Raw genomic sequence first — 21,269 nt, forward strand, 5'->3', positions numbered from 1 at the left:
ATCTGATTAGTTGAATTTGACCGGATTTCCGGGAGACACGAGTGTTGCGTTTATTTTCGGTCCGCCGGGAAACAAAGCGCATACTGATTTACTCTGCGTTTTGCTAAAATGTGCTTATGCAGACGCCATTGTTGTTATACACATATGCGACGTTCGCGAACAAATTACTGACTTACTGCTTGTTCTCCCTCTTCTTCGTTATCTTTCAATGCTGGTTATTTCAATGACGGACTTGTTGCACGCCAGTCTGTTGTTGTGGGGGCATTTCCACGCACAGAAACGTGACGCTGAACGAAACGAACTGTGATTGGTTGTTTGATATGTCGATCAAACGGTCTTATGGGCGGGCCTTGGCCAATGAAAGCTGCCATGAATTCCAGACCTTCAGCCGTCAGTGCATTTACGACGAGTAATGCTTAGTATATTTTAGGCTAAAACGGCTTGCCATAGCAAACTCAGTGATCTGCCGTTATCAACATACTGAGTAAAACCCAACATATCAGTAGATCTAATTACAATATGTGACCCTGGACCACAAAACCAGTCTTAAGTCGCTGGGGTATATTTGTAGCAATAGCCAAAAATACATTGTATGGGTCAAAATTATTGATTTTTCTTTTATGTCAAAAATCATTAGGGAATTAAGTAAAGATCATGTTACATTAAGATTTTTTGTAAAATTCCTACTGTAAACCTATCAAAATGTAATTTTTGATTAGTAATATGCATTGTTAAGAACTTAATTTGGACAACTTTAAAGGTGATTTTCTCAGTATTTTGATTTTTTCGCACTCTTAGATTCCAGATTTTCAAATAGATGTATCTCGGCCAAATGTTGTCCTATCCTAACAAACTATACATAAATAGAAAGCTTATTTGTTGAGCTTTCATATGATGTATATATCTCAGTTTTGGAAAATTTTACCTTATGACTGGTTTTGTGGTCCAGGGTCACATACAGTATGAGGCTAATATCAGTTCACACACAAGCTGATCAGTGTTAACTCATATTTAAGCACGGTTTGTATGCTATGTACGCACATATCTATCCTTACAAGTACCGTTTTAGCTATTTTATTTGTTTCCCTTTAAAGATTGCTCATGACAAATTTTTGTTTATTGTCCCCCCCTACCGTAGATTAAATTTATGCTCATGGCTATATAGGGTTAAAACCATGTGAGCAAACCCTGTCTGTTAATGCAACGTAATCGATTTTGTAAACGGAACGTTTTTTATGTATTGTGCTTTTTATTTAATAAATACATAATGTGTTATTTCATACTGATGCCCAATATGTGATCAGATGAAACAATCATCAATAGCTGTATTCCGTTTTTCCCCCCCCCTGTTTTCACAGCTGGGGCGGAAACGATGCTGCGTGTTTGAGTGTTTGAAAGTAGCAAACGCAGCTCGACGTGCAGTCACTACTGGTTGTCCTCTAAGCTGGTCTGTTCCAGTCTGCTTCAATGACTCGGTTATTTCGTTCATGTTTGAGACTGACCGATGGGCATGATGCTGGCCTCATGATGGATAATAACAAAGCGGTCTGCAGCAGCACGTCGGGGCTGGAGCCTCAGTACATTAGGTGGGTGAACGATGCTACATTCATTCGAGATCATACAAATACACGAGTTATATTTTCACATTCGTTACGTCATTGTGTACCGCGGCATCTAAACAGCATCCGATTTGGCCTTACGCCACAATAAAGTTGACTCGACGTTTAGCGATTTGGCTAGTAAAACCGAAACATAGTGATAAAATGGGTATGTTTTCGAAATCCACCAGAATGTAGAAGGACACAGATTATTATATTCAGCCTTGATATATTGCAACGCATAAATGCTAGATGCTGCACAGTGGCTGAAGCAAGACAAGAGACAGCAGCCAGCAGTTATTATAACAACAGTTATTATATATTACATATACATAAAAATTGGCATGTTTACAGCGTTTCCCACAGGATTTTGTGAGACTTTGGGGGGTGGACTTGTACCTAAAGTGTCTCAGTTTAGATTACTTACTAATACAAATATAACAATAATTATAATGCAATACAGTGCTTAATTTGTAAATTAATCCAAAACAGCAGTTAAAAGGCGCTGTGACAGACACTGACAATACAACTTCAGTTTTACTGGAACATTCAATTACGCCACTAAACGGTGACGTTACAACCATAAGCGCATAGTTTACAAGTTTCTGCAGAAACCCTGGGTCAAAAATAATTCAGCAGGATGATGGAAAATGTGAGTTACATTAAAAATAAAATTTGTTTTCATAAAAATAAAATACAATCACAGTCTATATAAGAAAGGTATAAATATAAAAAATATATCTGACTTAAATAATTAACAAATTTAAAACAGATGTAAGGCGCGGCGCTGTGCAAACAAGTTCACGAAAAGGAAACCGAGAAACGAGATGGCAGAATGCGCATCCTGTGAGCGTGCAAAAATTAAACACTTTACGGAATTATGTCCAACTTTTTCTGTATGACCAAAAATAGTGGAGTATTTTTTATGTTTCAGCTATTCGATCGCGCCGGCGCCTCGCGTGCACACACACCATTCTAGCAATTCAAACTTGACATTTCAGTGTGTACATTATCAAAATAAAATACAGTCAATCAACATTTAAAATGTTACTCTGGTCAATTTAAATAGTCCGTAGCCTAGTATAATTGGTCCACTCTGCTGTTATGCCAAGCACATTTTTGCTGAAGAGAATACATTTTTTCCCATCGAAATACGAACGTACAGTACAAAGCCTAGTATACATTATAAATAACAGTTTATCATTCAAATACTTTGGGAATATGGAAACACTTGGATTTGTGCCGAATTACAGAGGTACGTGAGCCCAATGCCTGGTATTTTTAGTTTCGCTTTGTTTTGGTTTCTTAACTTCATATATTTTGTTTCATTCCTGTTCTGTTCTGAATACCTTTACATTTAAATGATTTGTTTTGGAGTCAGGGTAGCTAACTTATAGCTATGTTTATAGTGTTTATAATGTTAAAGGGACTATATGCAATTTTCTGAAATTTAAACTCGTGACTGACACCTGTGGCCAAAAAACAGAACTGCTCTTCCTTTCTGCTCGCTCTCGCAGCGCGCGCTCGTACGTGCAAATCTTAACAAGTCATCCGCTGCAAAGAAGTCAACATTATGTTTACAGAGGTAAGAACAGTCAAATACATATATTGTTCACTCTAGTCCTTCGATCTTTTTCAGGCACTTGTCAGGGGTTTAACTTTTTTAGTCTTCTGTGGATTTACTGTTGGTATCAGAGTTGTCCTGGGTCTCTTCTGTGTATTCGCACAATCCATTGCACTGCTTGCGAGTGTAGACTAATTGCTGACTAGCGGTGGAGGCAGAGTGATCTGAAACGTTTAACATGAACGCGCTTGACGTCACATCCGCACCGCAGACAGCGCGCAAAAAATCCAACCCGACAGAAAATAGGAAAAATAGGATACCTGCTTATAGGTGCACCCACTGTGAGCTGACAAGGTGTCAATATGCTCATCAGGAGATGTTTGTGTCATAAATGGTCAAATAAAAAGGCTATTGTTACGTTTCTTTTGGGGAAAAAGTTGCATATAGCCCCTTTAATACATAATAATATTTCTCTTGATTTGGCATTATTTCTGATATTACACTTTCTTTCTAAACATTCCGCTGCTCATTAAATGCGTTTGGAGAGAGTTGGTTAAGCAGTAAGCAATCAATGAGAGCGATTTTGAACAAGTTGATTGGTCGAAAATATGTTAAGGACCAACACACATCCAAATCCAAAACCCTCCAAATACATCTACATAAACCTGTGCTTGCTCTGTCTCATATGCACGCACACACTGTTATGATCTAATGCACTTGTTAATGCCAAATCTTTAAAAACAAATACTGGAAGGCAAAAATAAAAAAATCTGACATTTTCCGGAACAGGACCCGGGAGGATCCGGCTCAAATTAAGCAGTGAATACAACTGCATTGTAAAATAAATGTAAATGAAAAAAGGTTATATTTAATGCTTTACAGTAGGTACAGTCAAACATTTTCCACATTATCACAGTTTATTCGCTATAGTTTTGAAAATGGTAATAAAATATGATAAGAACTCAAGAATTAAACTGTGCCAGAACAAATTCATCTTGATAGTGTCAGATAACTTTGATAGAAAGGCATGCAACAAAACATGGTCAGGTCAAAGTGTCATAACATTTTTGGTCCCAAATATTTTTATTAATTTTACTGGTAGTCCACTGTATGAAGAATTTTTGGGTATAATCACTTATTACTTTACATGTCACAGTTAACTTTATTTTGCTATCCTTACTTATGTAAATAAACTGTAGTGTCCTGCACCCACTAGAAAAACAATATAAAAAATTATATCTAGTGTCTGATTCATTTTTGGTTTGGCTGTAAATGTAAATACTTTTGTCTTAATTTCTAATTGAAAGAGTGAAGCAGTCAAGCTTAAATTTGGGTGGAAAAGGTAGATTACTTGAAAATTGTAGTCCATAAATGATTCCAAATTACATGATGAAAATTGTCAGTATTATAATCCATTACACATTTTAGGTACAGTAATATAATCAGATTAGTTTTTGATTTCTTTTAGATTACTTATATCCTAACTCGTTTATCACATTGATTTAAATAGGATAATCTTGTACCATACTAATGTAACAATACAAAGAAAAAAAATATGTTACATTTGTAGTCATATATAATAATGGCGAGGTTTCATAGACAAGTATTTTGTTTATTAAAATGCCTTAGAAAAAAAAACATAACTGGTGTGCATCTTAAGACAAAATATATTGGAACATTTTGTTCCTGTCACAAGCGCGGTCTCTGTGGCTCCCTCCAACCTCCGCCAGCGGGAACTCTCACCTGAGTTCTAACTCACTACATTACCCACAACCCCGTGCCTGGGACGATCATTTCCGGTTCCGGGTCTCCCGGGTCACTTCTCCCGCAGCGGCCATTTATAGCGCTGTTTGGCGTCTTAGACTTTGCGAAGTTTTGCTAGTTATGCTACCAATCCTGAGCGTTCTCTTTACGGACTGCCTTTCTGTTACAAACCGGACTGTTTATCGTGTGTGTGAATCATTGCTGCCTGCCTATTGTCGACCCCCGCCTGTTTATCGGATTACCCCTTTGTCTTGCCGCCTGCCTCGACCCTTTGCACGGACTCTCATTACCCCTGTCGGATTATCTTCACCACACCAGTCAGCCGGTATTGAACCTTGCTTGTTTACTCTGTGTGTACGAATAAAGCTGTTGCAAATGGATCCAACGTCTCCGGATGATCCCATGACTACGTCACAGAAAACTTCGCCACCTACGGATCCAGCGACAGTCGCCCAGCTTACCACCGAGCTCACCGCCCAAGCTTCGGTCCTGACACATCACCAGCAGCAACTCGACCGACTTACCCACCTAACGGAACAGTTAGTACAAGCACTGCAGGGCCTACAGATCGCTACCTCGCCTGCTCCACCTCCGGTAACTACGCCACCGCCAGCAGCTCAGGCAGTCACCACCAGCCCACGTCTCGCTTTCCCGGAGAAGTTTGACGGTACGTCTACTAAATGTAAGGGGTTCCTATTGCAATGTACGTTGTTCGTAAATCAACAACCCCATCTGTATCCCACGGATGAGAGCAAAATAGCCTTCGTTTGCTCCTTGCTTTCCGGAAGAGCGTTAGACTGGGCCACCGCCGTGTGGAATCTGGGTCAACCAACCTTCCCCTCCTTCGCTAACTTCCTGGAACGTTTTAAAGCAGTTTTTCAACCCAGCTCACAAAGCGGCGAGGCCGGGGAGCAGATTGTTACACTCAAACAGGGCAGGCGTACAGCAGCGGATTATGCACTCGAGTTTCGCACCCTCGCAGCCCAGAGTGGATGGAACGACGGGCCTCTCAAGCTCCACTATCGGAGAGGGCTACATCCGGACCTGCAAGTAGAACTGGCCTGTAGAGATGAGGGTCTCTCGTTAGATCAATACATCGATCTGTCCATCCGGATTGACAACGTCATGCGAGCTCGTAAACCAAGTCGACCAGGTTCCTCCGTGCCCCTGAATCTACCCACCGTCGAGGCAGTTCCTGAACCTATGCAGTTAGGAGCCACCAAGTTGACCCTGGAGGAGAGGGAGAGACGGCTAAAGAGCAATCTTTGCCTGTATTGTGGCTTGGCTGGACACATCAGGGCCAACTGTCCCACTCGACCCCCACGTCCACCATCCTCGGTGAGTCAAGTTAAACCTCATATCAATCGATGTGAAATACCTGTTACCCTAATGTTCAATGGGAATTCTATTCAAACCACAGCCCTGATTGACTCGGGGGCAGCGGGGAATTTTATTGACTCAGATTTCGTTGCTAATAATCACTTACCCATCCTGTCTTGTGTTTCACCTGTGGCAGTGGCCGCCATCGACGGGCGACCGCTAGGATCTGGACGGATCCATCACACCACCGACGATATCACTCTACAGATCCAACCTGACCATTCAGAGACCCTTCGCTTCTTCCTTATCTCCTCACCCCAATCACCGCTCATCCTAGGCTACCCATGGCTCCACCTACACGAACCAGCCATCTCTTGGACTCAGGGAATTATCACTCACTGGTCTCCTCACTGTCAAATGCATTGCTCCCCACGAATCACCCGAACAGTTGAGCCACGCACCCAACCTAGGCCAGATACGATTATACCCAGCGAATACCAGGATCTTATTGAGGCCTTCAGCCGCCTTAAAGCCACTCAACTACCGCCTCATCGACCAGGGGACTGTGCTATCGACCTCATCCCAGGATCCACTCCACCACGTGGGCGTGTCTTCCCCCTCTCTCAGCCCGAGTCCGAGGCCATGAAGGCGTACATCCAGGAGGAACTGGCCAAGGGATTCATTCGACCCTCCACCTCTCCCGCGTCGGCCGGCTTCTTCTTCGTCAAAAAGAAGGACGGAGGTCTTCGTCCCTGCATTGACTACCGGGCCCTCAACGACATAACTATCAAATACCGCTATCCACTCCCACTCGTACCTCCTGCACTGGAATTGTTGCGAACGGCCAAGATCTACACCAAGTTGGATTTACGTTCAGCGTATAATCTCATCAGAATTCGCGAGGGGGATGAGTGGAAAACCGCATTCTCAACAACCACCGGTCACTATGAATACCGGGTTATGCCCTTCGGTCTAGCCAATAGCCCCTCCTACTTTCAGGCCTTCGTCAACGAAATCTTCCGAGACATGTTGAACCGCTGGGTTATAATCTACATAGACGACATTCTCATCTACTCAAACTCCTACTCCGAGCACATTCAACATGTTAGAGCTGTTCTGAAACGTCTCATCCAGCACCAACTGTACGCCAAGGAAGAGAAGTGTGAGTTTCACGTAAGCAAAATCGCCTTCCTCGGCTATGTTATCAGCCCTGAAGGAGTCGCTATGGACGAGACTAAGGTAAATGCAGTTCGCAAGTGGCCACGTCCCACAACTCTCAAGGAGCTCCAGCGTTTCCTGGGGTTCTCCAACTTCTACCGCCGCTTCATCAGACATTTCAGCACCGTAGCCGCGCCTCTCACATCCATGATCAAAAAGGGGGACCACCGTCTGAACTGGTCTACTACAGCCATCCAAGCATTCCACGATTTGCGTCAAAGGTTCACTACGGCTCCCATCCTCCACCACCCAGATCCCGACAGGCCGTTTCTAGTAGAGGTAGACGCCTCCAGTACCGGCGTAGGAGCGGTACTTTCACAACGTCAGGGTCAACCCCCCAAGACCTTCCCTTGTGCATACTACTCTCACAAGCTCACCCCCGCAGAGAGAAATTATGACGTGGGCAATCGAGAGCTGCTAGCGATCAAACTAGCTCTCGAGGAATGGCGGCATTGGCTCGAAGGAGCTCGTCACCCCTTTACAGTGCTGACCGACCATAAAAATCTGGAATACCTTCGCTCTGCCAAGGTCCTCAATCACCGCCAAGCTAGATGGGCCCTTTTCTTCACCCGATTTCAATTTCAAGTGACCTACCGACCCGGCTCTCAGAACACTAAGGCGGACGCCCTCTCCCGCATTCATGAACCCGACCTCCATACTAACTTTCCTGAAACTATCCTACCCACCTCCGTCGTCGTGGCCCCGGTAGCTTGGGACATCATGACTGAGATCACAGAGGAACACCTACTGGACCCTCCTCCAGCTAACTGTCCCGACCACCTCACCTATGTTCCAGCAAACCTGCGTAAACGAGTCCTTTCCGAGGTTCATGCCACCCCAAGTTCCGGTCACCCAGGTATCGAGGCAACGCTACAACTGCTCAACAACCGTTTCTGGTGGCCCTCTATACGCTCAGATACCGTCACGTTCGTCAAGAGCTGCGCCATTTGTAACACTGCTAAGGCTTCACATCAGTTACCCGCAGGCCTTCTTCAGCCTTTACCCACACCCAAGCGCCCGTGGTCCCACATCGCCATAGATTTTATCACGGACCTACCCGCCTCTCAGGGTTATACTGTAATTCTCACTGTCATCGATCGTTTCTCCAAAGGTTGCCGTCTCATCCCTCTCCCCAAACTCCCCACTGCCATGGAAACAGCGGAGACTCTATGTAACTCTGTGTTCCGATTCTACGGGTTACCCGAGGACATTGTATCAGATCGTGGACCGCAATTCACTTCACGTCTCTGGACTAACTTCTTCCGTCTGCTTGGAGTTAATATCAGCCTTACATCCGGATACCACCCTCAGTCCAACGGCCAAGCCGAGAGATTAAACCAGGAGTTGACCCGCTTCCTACGTTCATACTGTCAAAACCATCAGGAAGACTGGAACCGCTACCTCTTCTGGGCTGAGTATGCCCAAAATTCACTACGCAAGCCTGCTACCAATCTCACACCATTTCAATGCATCTTAGGATTTCAACCCCCCTTGTTCCCCTGGTCAGGGGAACCCTCCGAACTCCCAGCGGTCAACTCCTGGTTCCAGCAAAGCGAGGAGACTTGGAATCTAGCACACGTCCATCTGCAAAGAGCCATTCGACGCACTCAGGTCCAGGCCGACCGCAGACGCCGACCCAACCCCCCTTATGAGCCCGGCCAGTGGGTTTGGTTATCTACCCGGGACCTTCGTCTACGCCTACCCTGCAAGAAGCTCAGTCCCAGGTACGTGGGTCCTTTCAAAATAATCAGACAAATCACCCCAGTTTCATTTAAATTAGAACTTCCTGCAGAATACCGTATCTCACCAACCTTTCATGTCTCTCTGTTGAAGCCCGCTGGTGACCCGGGAGGAGTGGAGAACCTAGAGGGGACCGCCCAGCAGGGACCTGCCCCCCTGATCATCGACGGCGAGGAGGTATATCGAGTCAGCACCATCCTGGACTCCCGACGCCGGAACGGACGACTCCAATACCTGGTCGACTGGGAGGACTACGGCCCCGAGGAGAGGTCTTGGGTACCGGCCGAGGACATCTTGGATCCCTCGCTCACCGCCGAATTTCATTCCTCTCACCCAGGTCGACCAGCTCCCCGTGGAAGGGGTAGACCCCGGCGTCGGTTACCTCCTCGTGCCAGGAGGCACTCGCAGGGGGGGGGCTCTGTCACAAGCGCGGTCTCTGTGGCTCCCTCCAACCTCCGCCAGCGGGAACTCTCACCTGAGTTCTAACTCACTACATTACCCACAACCCCGTGCCTGGGACGATCATTTCCGGTTCCGGGTCTCCCGGGTCACTTCTCCCGCAGCGGCCATTTATAGCGCTGTTTGGCGTCTTAGACTTTGCGAAGTTTTGCTAGTTATGCTACCAATCCTGAGCGTTCTCTTTACGGACTGCCTTTCTGTTACAAACCGGACTGTTTATCGTGTGTGTGAATCATTGCTGCCTGCCTATTGTCGACCCCCGCCTGTTTATCGGATTACCCCTTTGTCTTGCCGCCTGCCTCGACCCTTTGCACGGACTCTCATTACCCCTGTCGGATTATCTTCACCACACCAGTCAGCCGGTATTGAACCTTGCTTGTTTACTCTGTGTGTACGAATAAAGCTGTTGCAAATGGATCCAACGTCTCCGGATGATCCCATGACTACGTCACAGTTCCCTATCATAAAAATAAGTGACTTTAAAACAGCAATGTTGAATAGGGGTTAAATACTTATGACATAGCTCTGTTATTTAAAAAGTCCTATAACATTTTCACTTTTTATATGCCAGTAAACTGTTATAAATGTAATTTTTATAAAGTCCTGGATTTTCAGAAAAGCTTGTAGTTGTAAAGTACTGCAGTCTCTGGGGGTTGAATAAATTTGATTGTATAATTTCGACACACACACACACACACACACACACACACACACACACACACACACACACACACACACACACACACACACACACACACACACACACACACACACACATATATACAGACAGAGTGAGAGAGTTGTTATTAAGCTGTTATTAATTACACATTAAGCATTATATTACATCAACATTTCCCAAACTGGCATTGGTTGAAGGGACTGCAGGGGGTCATGAGTTTGATGAAAAGCTAATAATAGATTAATTCATAAATATGTCAAATTAAAATAACAATGATCAAAACAGAACATTGCTAAAAAAAGATGCCAGAGAACTGTGAAGATGCAAATGTTTAATGGGAGCCCAATTTTTGATCTAAAGCAATCATAAATGTAATTGGATACTGCTGTTTACATGCTATTTTGATCTATTTGATTAGCATGCAATAATGGCCAGCCATGGTCCGCTGTAGTGCTGGACAGGAGGATGACAGAGAGAAGAAACCATGGAGAAATACCTTCCCAAATATATCCCATTCTTCACTCTGCTGGCTCTGTCAGGACTCTTATTCCTGCTGTGGAATATCACCTCATTGGAAGTAAGTAAAAGTCATAGGATTGTGTCACAGCAGCAACGATTTCTATTTCTCTCAATTTGTTAAGCAAAATCATCTTCAGTATTTTTCTGCAGTTATTTATACTAAATAACATCTCTTTTTCATTTTGCATTTGCGTCATCTTGCAATGGAAGCAAGTCTATGCAAGCTTTCGTGGTTGCGGTTGCCAAATGTTAAGTGTTTAAATCCCCCAATCAGAGCTTTTCTCTTAAATTGATATATTTTCTTAAATAAAAAGTCTCAACTTGTGTTTTGGATTGTTATAAAGTTTTGTAAGCACACTATACAGTACATCCATGGCCAGCCATGATAACTATATTTCTAGTTATCAAACAATAAATTGGTAATTCATTGTATTTGCGTGGAAGTAGTACTTCCTTTTCATGTATGAGCTAGCTAACTATCTGGAAGAAGATGATACATGTGGTTTGTGGTCACACAAACAAATTTGGTAGTTTGTAGATATACAGTACAGACCAAAAGTTTGGACACACCTTCTCATTCAGGTGTGTCCAAACTTTTGGTCTGTACTGTAGATATGAATTCAACTGAAAAAACTTGTGAAAAAATATCTTTCAGGTGGTCAAATAGCAAATAGCAAATAGTGGAGCTCTGCAGCCACCTACTGGTAAAAGTTATTTGTAGTTGTTTTTTTACTTTTAAAACTGGATTTTCCAAAAGATGGACAAAAATCTTACACTAAACCATGTGAAATTATCCATGTTATCCCCATGAATTAAAGTTAGAAATGTGGGTCTTTTATAATGTGAATTTTACATAAAAAAAACAGTTTTTGTATAAAAACCCATTTAAAAAATATTTATTTATTAATTTATAGATATTTAAAAAATATCACTAACCCACTGAAAACTGCACAAATGTAGAGTAAAAACTTTAATAAACAGAAAAATATACAGTACAGACCAAAAGTTTGAACACACCTTCTCATTCATTAGAATGCGAAGGTGTGTCCAAACTTTTGGTCTGTACTGTAAATATAGGATAATTTTAGAATTTATTTTACATTAAAGCGTCCGTTTTTTTGTCTTCTGCAGGGCTGGAACTGTCAGACAGTATCTACCTTCTATCAGCTTCAGAACAGCATTCAATCAGTCTTGAAGACCTCTGAATTTTATCTACCGGTGGAGTTTAACTACTCCTTCTGTGCCCACCTTGGCCAGGAGCCCACTGCAGAGGAAGCCAGGGAGGAGAACTATCTTCTCAAATCCATCGCCTGGCCAGAGCCATCTATCCTGGGACTGCCGTTGCGTCAAAGTAGCGAACCTGCACAGAGCTATTACACGATCCATGATCCTGGAGATCTCCAGGTGGGTGGGCAGCTGATAGTGAAGGTACAGATGCAGAACTTTTTGGGTCAGCCCAAAAAACATGGAGGAGACTTTCTGGTTGCGCGACTTCACACGCCAGAACTGGCGGCAGGTGTGGTTGGCCAGGCACACGACCACAACAATGGAAGCTACACTGTATATTTCCCGCTGCTTTGGGCAGGCGTTGTCCAGGTGGAAGTGACTATGATTCACTCCAGCGAAGCTGTGATGGTCCTCAGACGGCTCAGAGAGGAGCAATCGGACCGAGTGTTCTTCAAGAGCCTCTTCCGCTCAGGGTACCTCTCTGAGACCACTTTATGTAATTTGTGTCTGCCAAACAAACAGCAGCCACTTTGCAACTACACAGACCCCCAGACCGGAGAACCCTGGTTCTGTTATAAGCCCAAGATGTTGGACTGTGATACACGGATTAACCACTCAAAAGGAGGGTATAAGAAACACCTTCTTACTGTTTATGAGTCACAGTTCTTCCAAAGGTGAGTGAGAAGTTAAACCCATTTCTGCATTTAGAGTAGTGGTTGAGTGATACTGTTGATTTCTATTGGCTAATGCAAATATGTACTGTGCTCAGAATGCAGATATTTTATAAATACTTCAGTTTAATATTGAACATATTTGAACATATTTTAAATTTGTTTTGTTTTTTTCTAGTGGAGTAAATATCAAAATTCCAATACATTCTGCAGGGGTGGACAATGTGACTGTTCAACCTGCTAAAGGTATTGTGCCACATGTAATACTATATTCGCAGTGCTGTTCAAAAGTTTGAGGTCGGTAAGATTTTTTTTTTACATTTTTAAATCTCTTAGGCTCACCAAAGCTGTTTTTTTATTTGATCAAAAATACAGTTCAGTCAAAACTAGGGCCCTATGAAATCCATTTTATTTTTTTCAAAATTCATTTTTTTCCATTTTTATTTTTTGGAGTCTGTTTTTCTTTTTCTGTTATTTTTTCTGGATTCCTTTTTAATGGTTAAATTAATTTGTATGAATCAAAAATGTCTGGTTAATTAACACCATGAAACTTATTTATCCAGTTTAACATCAACCTATTCAAAGTTTAACAAAAAATACATTTTTAGGACCCTATGAAATATTTTGTATTTTACCCAAATTCTGTTTTTGCCATTTAAATTTTTTCAGATTTAATTTTATTTATAAATAATATATTAACATTTAATATATTATAATTTATTAACATTTATTTTTTATTTTTACAATAGCCATTTTTTCAGAAATTCTGTGTTGTCTATTTAATTTTTTTTAGTTATCAAATGAAGGCATAAAATATTAATTTATCTTTTAATTAAATTAATTTAATTGTATTTTTTGGCAGACAAACAAGACTTACTGTTAAAAATAAAACAAAAATATATTTCTGATACAATTTCTTCAAGTTAAACCAAACTTTTATTTTGCTGGGTAGCCATGAGGACCTGTGTGTATATGATATGACTGCAGTTTTTCTCAAATGAAATGGTCAGATACTCATGAAGTACTCTCAGAGGAGCTCTGGAGATCTTGTTCATGCATTTGTGTCCTCATTTATTGAGGCGGCAGATTCTGAAATCACAGTAAGCGTCACGCACACTTCAGTATGTGTGTAATAAACAAAACTGCACGTATGTGCCATTTATTTTGCCTTAGTATTTACAGATGCTAGTCCATATTTCGCAATTTGATTTAGTGTACTGACCAACTTTTTGATTTCTTAATTAAAAACTTTACTTAAAATTACATTACTCAAGACAATTACTTATGACAAGTTTTGATGACTGTATTCCGCAACTCCATCTACGTTTTTGGCATCACAAACCCCTAAGTCAAGACCCCTCTGGCAATAAAATATACAAATTGTATTATTGTTGATTCATAATGAATTAAAAAATTACAGTCTGTGTCTGTGATTAACCTCCCATGAAACCATCAGCATGAAACTAATACAACAACTGTGGATGTCCACGGTACAAAAAAGATAATAATCTATTAATTGAAAATGTTTTATGAGGATGATGCAGTTATTAGAGACAATGACTTTTATGATTGAGGACTGCTTGCAAGGCTTGTCATGACACAGTGATCTGAAATGGAGAAAGAAACCTTGAACAGCAAGTGCACAGAATATAATGTATGTGGAAGAAATAATACTGATGTCAAAAGAAGAGGCGTTGAAGATTTGTTTGTGAGCTTGGCTAAACTGAAGAGATGTTAATAGTGCCAAACATACCACATATGTCCGGCTCAGATAGGACTCTTAAGTGTTTGTTAAAGGTGCAACTGATATATGACACTGAGATATGCCTGAACTAACAATCACAATTGATTGAAAGTAGTGATATAGTGCAATATTATTACAAGTTAAAATGTTTTCTATTTTAGTATATTTTTAAATGTAACTTATTCCTTTAATGGCAAAGCTAAAAATCAGCCATTACTGTAGTCTTCAGTGCCACGTTATTTTTCAGAAATTATTCCAATATGCTAAATTGGTGCTAAAGAACCTTTTAATATTATCAGTGTTGAAAAACAGTTGTGCTGCTTAATATTTTTGTGTAAACCATGATGTATTTTTTTTTACATTTAATTGTTTAAATCAATTTAATGCATGGTTGCTGAATAAAAGTGTTTGTTTGTTTGTTTATTTATTTATTTTTTAAATCTTACTTGACCCTAAACTTTTGAAAGGTGTATGTTTTCAAATATACACTACCAGTAAGATTTGTAATGTTTTTAAAAGAAGTCTCTTCTGCTTGGCCTGCACTTATTTGATCCACAATACAGCTAAACAGTGAAATTATGAAATGTTTTTACTATTTGAAATAACTGTTTTCCATTTGAATATATTTTAAATTTTAATTTATTCCTGTGATTTTTAAATCTGAATTTTTAGCATCATTACTCCAATCACATGATGAAATCATTCTAATATTCTGATATGCTGCTCAAAAAACATTATTATTATGTTGAAAACAGCTGAGTAAAGTTTTTTTCAGGCTTTTTCAGGTTTTGTAATGTTACAAACGCTTTTAATTTCAGATAAATGCTGATCTTTGGATCTTTCTATTCATCAAGAATCCTGAAAAAAAATTACTTAACTCTTTTAAATATTGATAATAATAATAATTTATTGAACACCAAATCAGCTTATTAGACCGAGTAATGATGCTGAAAATTTAGCTTTGATCACAGGAATAAATTACATTTTAAAATATATTAAAATAGAAAACAGTTATTTTTTAATTAGTAAAAATATTTCAAAATGTTACTGTTTTGCTGTACTTTGGAAAAAATAAATGCAGGCTTGGTGAGCAGAACGTATAAAACTTCTGTTCAAAAAGTCTTACTGTTCAAAAATGTTTGACTGGTAGTGTATAAGAACAGTAATAACAGTTCTCCACAGTTCTCCTTTTTCATCGGCAACATTTCCTCATTTTCGTTCTTTTTCTTTCCTCTTCCCTTCCAGTACAAACCAAAGGGATGCACCGTGAATTTACTCCTTCTGGGTACTACTACCAGGGATCATGGAGACCGTTGAGTGGTGTCGCCATGCGTCAGTTTAATAGCTCTACAGTCATAACACAATGTCTACGAGGGAAAATGCTGTACATGTATGGAGACTCCACTGTCCGACAGTGGTACGAGTATCTCATTGCCCATGTTCCAGGTCAGTAATATTTTTGAAACCCTTTCTAAAGGTGATTTTTAGCCATTTTTGTTGGCTTTGACCACATCTGCTAAAAAATGTTCAGCCAACCCAATGTTGAAAAAGGAAAGCATGAAAAAATGTACGTGTGAAGAGCTTTTCTGATTGGTTATCTGTGTAGATTTGGTCATTCTTTTTTAAATTGGGGGTGGAGGTCTGAGAGGAGGAACGGAATGAAAGACAATCCAGGCCTTTTGAGTTGTCAAAAAAAAAAAAAAGCTTTCATGCTTCAGTGCTTAAAGCACAGCATTGTGTTCTTTTACACATGATTCAGTGTTTTCAGTGTCTCAGAGCAACTCGTACTAAATGACTCCTCACACAAACGCTATCTCTGGTGCTGTGAATTTGGGTTGCTTATAAGAAACCAAATTTCCCTTGATCCTTTGACATAAAAGAGGTCTTTGCATGCTTAATACATCAAGTTTCATAACGTAAAATATCCTCATCATTAATAAAAAAGCATATATGTAATAACCCTCAGAAAATGGCTTCTTTGGATCCGAGGTGCAAGGTGCAAAATGTTTTACTAAAATATGAGGGATCATACAAAATGGATGTTATTTTTTATTTAGTGCTGACCTGAATAAGATATTTCACATTAAAGACGTTTACATATAGTCCACAAGAGAAAATAATATTTATAAAATGACCCCGTTTAAAAATTTACATACACTTGATTTTTAAAGGAGAACTCCGGTGTGATTTTGACCTAAAGTGTATTGAATCATTATACCGAGTGTGAACGTACCTTGCATATTTCATCTCGGTTTGTGTCCAGCTGTCCGAAATCTGGGGTCAGTTAGCCGATGCTCACAACAGCTTAATCAATGAGAGTCAACAGGGCATCGAAGGAGTCATGTAAATAAATCACTGTTTTATGCCATTTACGAGGCACAAAGTAGCGCCACACTTCATCGGTAGACTTCCAAGGGCCCCGACATTTAAAACGAGACATTGAGAACTCAGTAAAAGCACCGGTAGTTTATTTACGAGAAGATTTATACAGACAGTAACTGCAAGATGTTTAGCGGCCGCCGCCATCTTGAATGTAGTCACGTTAAGTCGAGTGACGAGCAGGAAGGAAACTACAACTACAACTGTCTGTATAAATCTTCTCGTAAATAAACTACCGGTGCTTTTTCTGAGTTCTCAATGTCTCGTTTTAAATGTCGGGGCCCTTGGAAGTCTACCGATGAAGTGTGGAGCTACTTTGTGCCTCGTAAATGGCGTAAAACAGTGATTTATTTACATGACTGCCTCGATGCCCCATTGACTCTCATTGACAAGCTGTTGTGAGCATCGGCTAACTGACCCCAGATTTCGGACAGCAGTGGACAAGACGAGATGAGATATGCAAGGTACGTTCACACTCGGTATCATGATTCAATACACTTTAGGTCAATATCACACCGGACTTCTCCTTTAATACTGTGTTGTTACCTGAATGAAGTTGTTACCTTGTATGTCCTGAACTGATAAACTGTGTGTTTGAACCTTCTGTAATAGTTGCATATGAGTCCCTCAGTTGTCCTCCGTGTAAAAAGATGGATCTCAAAATCATACTGTCATTGTTGGAAAGGATTCAGATACACAAAAATGCTGAAAAACCACAGAGTTTGTGGGAGCTGAAAGATTTTTCTGAAGAACAGCAGGCAGTTTAACTGTTCAGGACAAACAAGGGACTATCACTTAACACAAAAACCCACAGCTGTGGATCATTCAGGTAACAACACAGTATTAAGAATCAAGTGTATGTAAACTTTTGACCAGGGTAATTTTTATCAAATCAACTTTTATTTTCTCATGTGGTCTATATGTAAATGTATTTTGTATGTGAAATATCCTATTCAGGTCAGTACTAAATAAAAACTAAAATGCATTTTGCATGATCCCTCTTATTTTGGTAAAAAAATATCAGATTCTGCAATGGATTCTTTATTTTGTTTTACATTTGAATATAATATAACAACAACAATATTGTTATTGTTATAGTTAACATATTTTATACCATTATTATTATTATAGTCATACTGAATAGGTTCCATAAAAAGTACAGTGTGAATGTGGCCTGAGACAACTGAAGTACAGATATTAGTTTGTAGTCTAAGGTGAGTTTTTCCATATCTTCATGCCAAATAAGTATTTTAAACATATTCCTGAGTGGGCATGAATCTGTTGACTTTTCCTAATTCTCATCTACATCTCACTCTCTGTTTCATCTCACAATATTGTAGAGTTTAAGGAATTCAACTTTCATAGCCCGAAGAATGTTGGGCCGTACATGGCAGTGGACAGCAACCACAACATACTGTTGAGATACCGCTGCCACGGGCCACCGATCCGCTTCACGTCCGTATCCTCGGCTGAGATGCACTACATCTCCAATGAGCTGGACAGCTTACGAGGGGGCTCGGACACAGTTGTTGTGATTAGCATCTGGTCGCATTTCAGCACTTTCCCAGTGCAAGTGTACATACGGCGCCTGCGCCACATCCGCAGGGCGGTGATCCGACTGCTGAATCGAGAACCGGCCACTTTGGTTCTGATCCGTACGGCCAACCTTCAGAAACTAGACCCGGAGTCCAGCTTGTTCAACAGCGACTGGTTCTCCCAACAGCTTGATGCAGTACTCCGAGCCATGTTTAAAGGTCTGAATGTCCAGTTGGTGGACGCCTGGGAGATGACACTCGCCCACCACCATCCGCATCAGCTACACCCTCCACCTGATATTATCTCAAACATGGTTAACTTCATTCTTTCGCACATCTGCCCAGTGAGGAGAAAGAGAAGGCGAGGGTAAACTTCTCAAGCAGTATTGATGGGCAGTTTGAGGTGGTTATCTTCATTACCTCTCATTTGCTATCTATTCAGCCATTGTTTGCTATCTGGGCTTAAAAATGTTTATAATTATTTTGCTGGCACTATTAAAATGCAAAAGCACCATGAAGCAAACAGTTAATGTAGCCCTTTATACTTTCATGGCAATATCCTGATGTATGCAGAACTTTATTTTAGTTTAAAATTTTACTAAAGAGAACAGATAATATTTATAATTTTGGAGCACTTACCATTATTGATTTTACATTGGACTCTGGCAGACCTCTTTATCTTGAATGAAACTCAGATTTGAGTAAAGCGCTTTTTTTTTTTCAAGCCAAGTGGCAACAAATGTAGATCTGTTCATTATTTCTAAAATGATTCTCAAATCAATTCCACATATGCATGCGGTCAACAGGCAAAAACTAATCAAACTTATTGCTTGGACTCCAGTCAGGGATTTGAGTAGTGATAGTTCATTCAAAAATTAAAATCCTGTCTTTATTTACTCAACCTTACTTTGTTCCAAACCTGTATGGCTTTCTTTATTTTGCAGAACAAAAAACATAACTGTTTTTTATCATACAGTTGAGTCTAAAACAACACTGAACCCCATTAGGGACAAAAATATTGAGACATTCAAAAAAAATACAGGATAAAGAAAGTCATACAGGGTTGGAATGACGTGAGGGTGAGTAAATGATGACAGGATTGTAGTTTCTGCATAAACTATTCTAAATAACAAAGCCATCAGTTTTTAGGCTGCACCTGTATAAAAGAGAAAGATTAAATTATTTATGTATAAAGCAGTTTGTAAAAGAAGAATAGAGAATTACAGAAGAATAATTACTATTACAGAAGTTATATGAGAGAGTTATGAACTGTGAGTGCAAGCACAACTGCTTCTGTGCCTTGGTAAACAGGATTGTGTTAGTTGGTTATTATCTGTATCTGTCCAGCTGACATGTGGCCATGTGACAAAAGTATGACGAGCATGCAAGTCACTTTTTGGATCTAAGGGGTTTCTGGTGTCATCCAGAAATATGAATTATCACTTATTTTTGATCATTTTGTTGTGTTATGCTCTGCATTTTCCTCTTTAAAAAGATCCAAAAATGTAGTTATACAGTATTTATACCATGTGTTCTGTCTGTTCTGTGTTATGTATCCAGATGCAATGTGAGACATTTACACTCCAAAAATAGTTATTCCGATTTTTTTTGGAAGAGTTGTTTACGATCAGTTCATGTGCCTTATTTAACACTACCTGTTTTTCAGTTCATTTGTTCTGTTCCATTTTTATGTGATTTTACAGCTGTGAAATTGGGTCTCTGCACAAGGGTTTCTAGTGCTCTTCTTTTTTCTTCTTCTTTTTTTTTTGCAATGACAAAGTTCTTAAAATTCTTCATGCGTCCAGTGTTCATGACTCACCAAAATAAATGAATTCTTAAGCATCCAATGTGCTTTTGTGTAAAAATCTTTTAAATGATCTCTGGCACTGCAGATTATTAAGGTAAATTATTCTTTGGTGCAGTAAGATCCTACCCTGGAAATCCAGAGGTCTCGCGAGAGCACAATTTAAATTAATTTTAATAGATTAGGGTCTGGATTTTTCCAGGCTAGTAAGATCCAGTTAGATGAGAAAATTGATATCAAAGATCAAATTATTGTAGAAGGAATACATTATATGAGTTTTGTAATAAATGTGAGACATCTAAGAGATAAAAAAAAAAAAAAACTATTCCAGAAACCGGATCATATTAGAACAAGAAAAAATCATAATGAAAGATGAATAAACAGCAGGATGTCCTGGACAAACAAAGGTAAGAATAATAAGATATGAGAGTTCAGAAATGTTATTATTCTAAAATAAAATAAAAAAATATATATAAAACTGTACTTTATACTATACTATACTATACTATACTAAATACAACTAACTGTTAATATGCAATTGACGGCACTGAATGTAAACAATGCCACTGAACCGAACTAAACTTGCATGTTTTGCTGATTATTGCTGCTAACTATGGTAATTTGTGGCATATTTTGGGCTGTACTAATCTGTTGGACCGGGATTTTTTTTTTTTTTTTTTTTTTTGGAGTACTAGACCGCCAAAGGTTATAACAAATCAAAGAAAAGAGTGCAAAAAAAAAAAACAAACAAAAAAAAAACTGAGGAACAAAAGATGTTTGCGGTTGGCCAAACTAAACCAGGATTTCCAGGGCAAGAATCTTGACAACATTTGTGTTTGTTCTTATCACTTTCCGTCAGGTAGGTGTAATATTAGGCTAATATCTTAATTTTGTTTACCACCTACTAACTTTAGTTTGTTAAAATATTGCACCCTTTCCGCTTACTAAGTCCTTTTCTATATGATGAACAGCTTCCACATGTTTAATCCCCGTGGTTTAGAAATTATAAATTAGCAAGACAACGTATTTAGTAGTACATTAACCGTGC

The 21,269-nt window shown here is 39.9% G+C and overlaps 1 protein-coding gene across 1 annotated transcript; it reads left to right on the forward strand.

The window, feature by feature from the left end:
* The first annotated feature begins 1,384 nt into the window (after positions 1–1,384).
* On the forward strand, positions 1,385–20,250 carry nxpe3 (neurexophilin and PC-esterase domain family, member 3). Its single transcript, XM_073845891.1, has 6 exons — positions 1,385–1,586; positions 10,761–10,919; positions 11,993–12,762; positions 12,938–13,005; positions 15,749–15,949; positions 18,223–20,250. The coding sequence occupies exons 2-6, from the start codon at positions 10,827–10,829 to the stop codon at positions 18,786–18,788; spliced, it is 1,698 nt and encodes a 565-aa protein (XP_073701992.1). The 5' UTR covers positions 1,385–1,586; positions 10,761–10,826; the 3' UTR covers positions 18,789–20,250.
* The last annotated feature ends 1,019 nt before the right edge of the window (positions 20,251–21,269 follow it).

This window comes from Garra rufa, chromosome 8 (assembly GCF_049309525.1).
Source record: "Garra rufa chromosome 8, GarRuf1.0, whole genome shotgun sequence".
Classification (NCBI taxonomy): domain Eukaryota; kingdom Metazoa; phylum Chordata; class Actinopteri; order Cypriniformes; family Cyprinidae; genus Garra; species Garra rufa.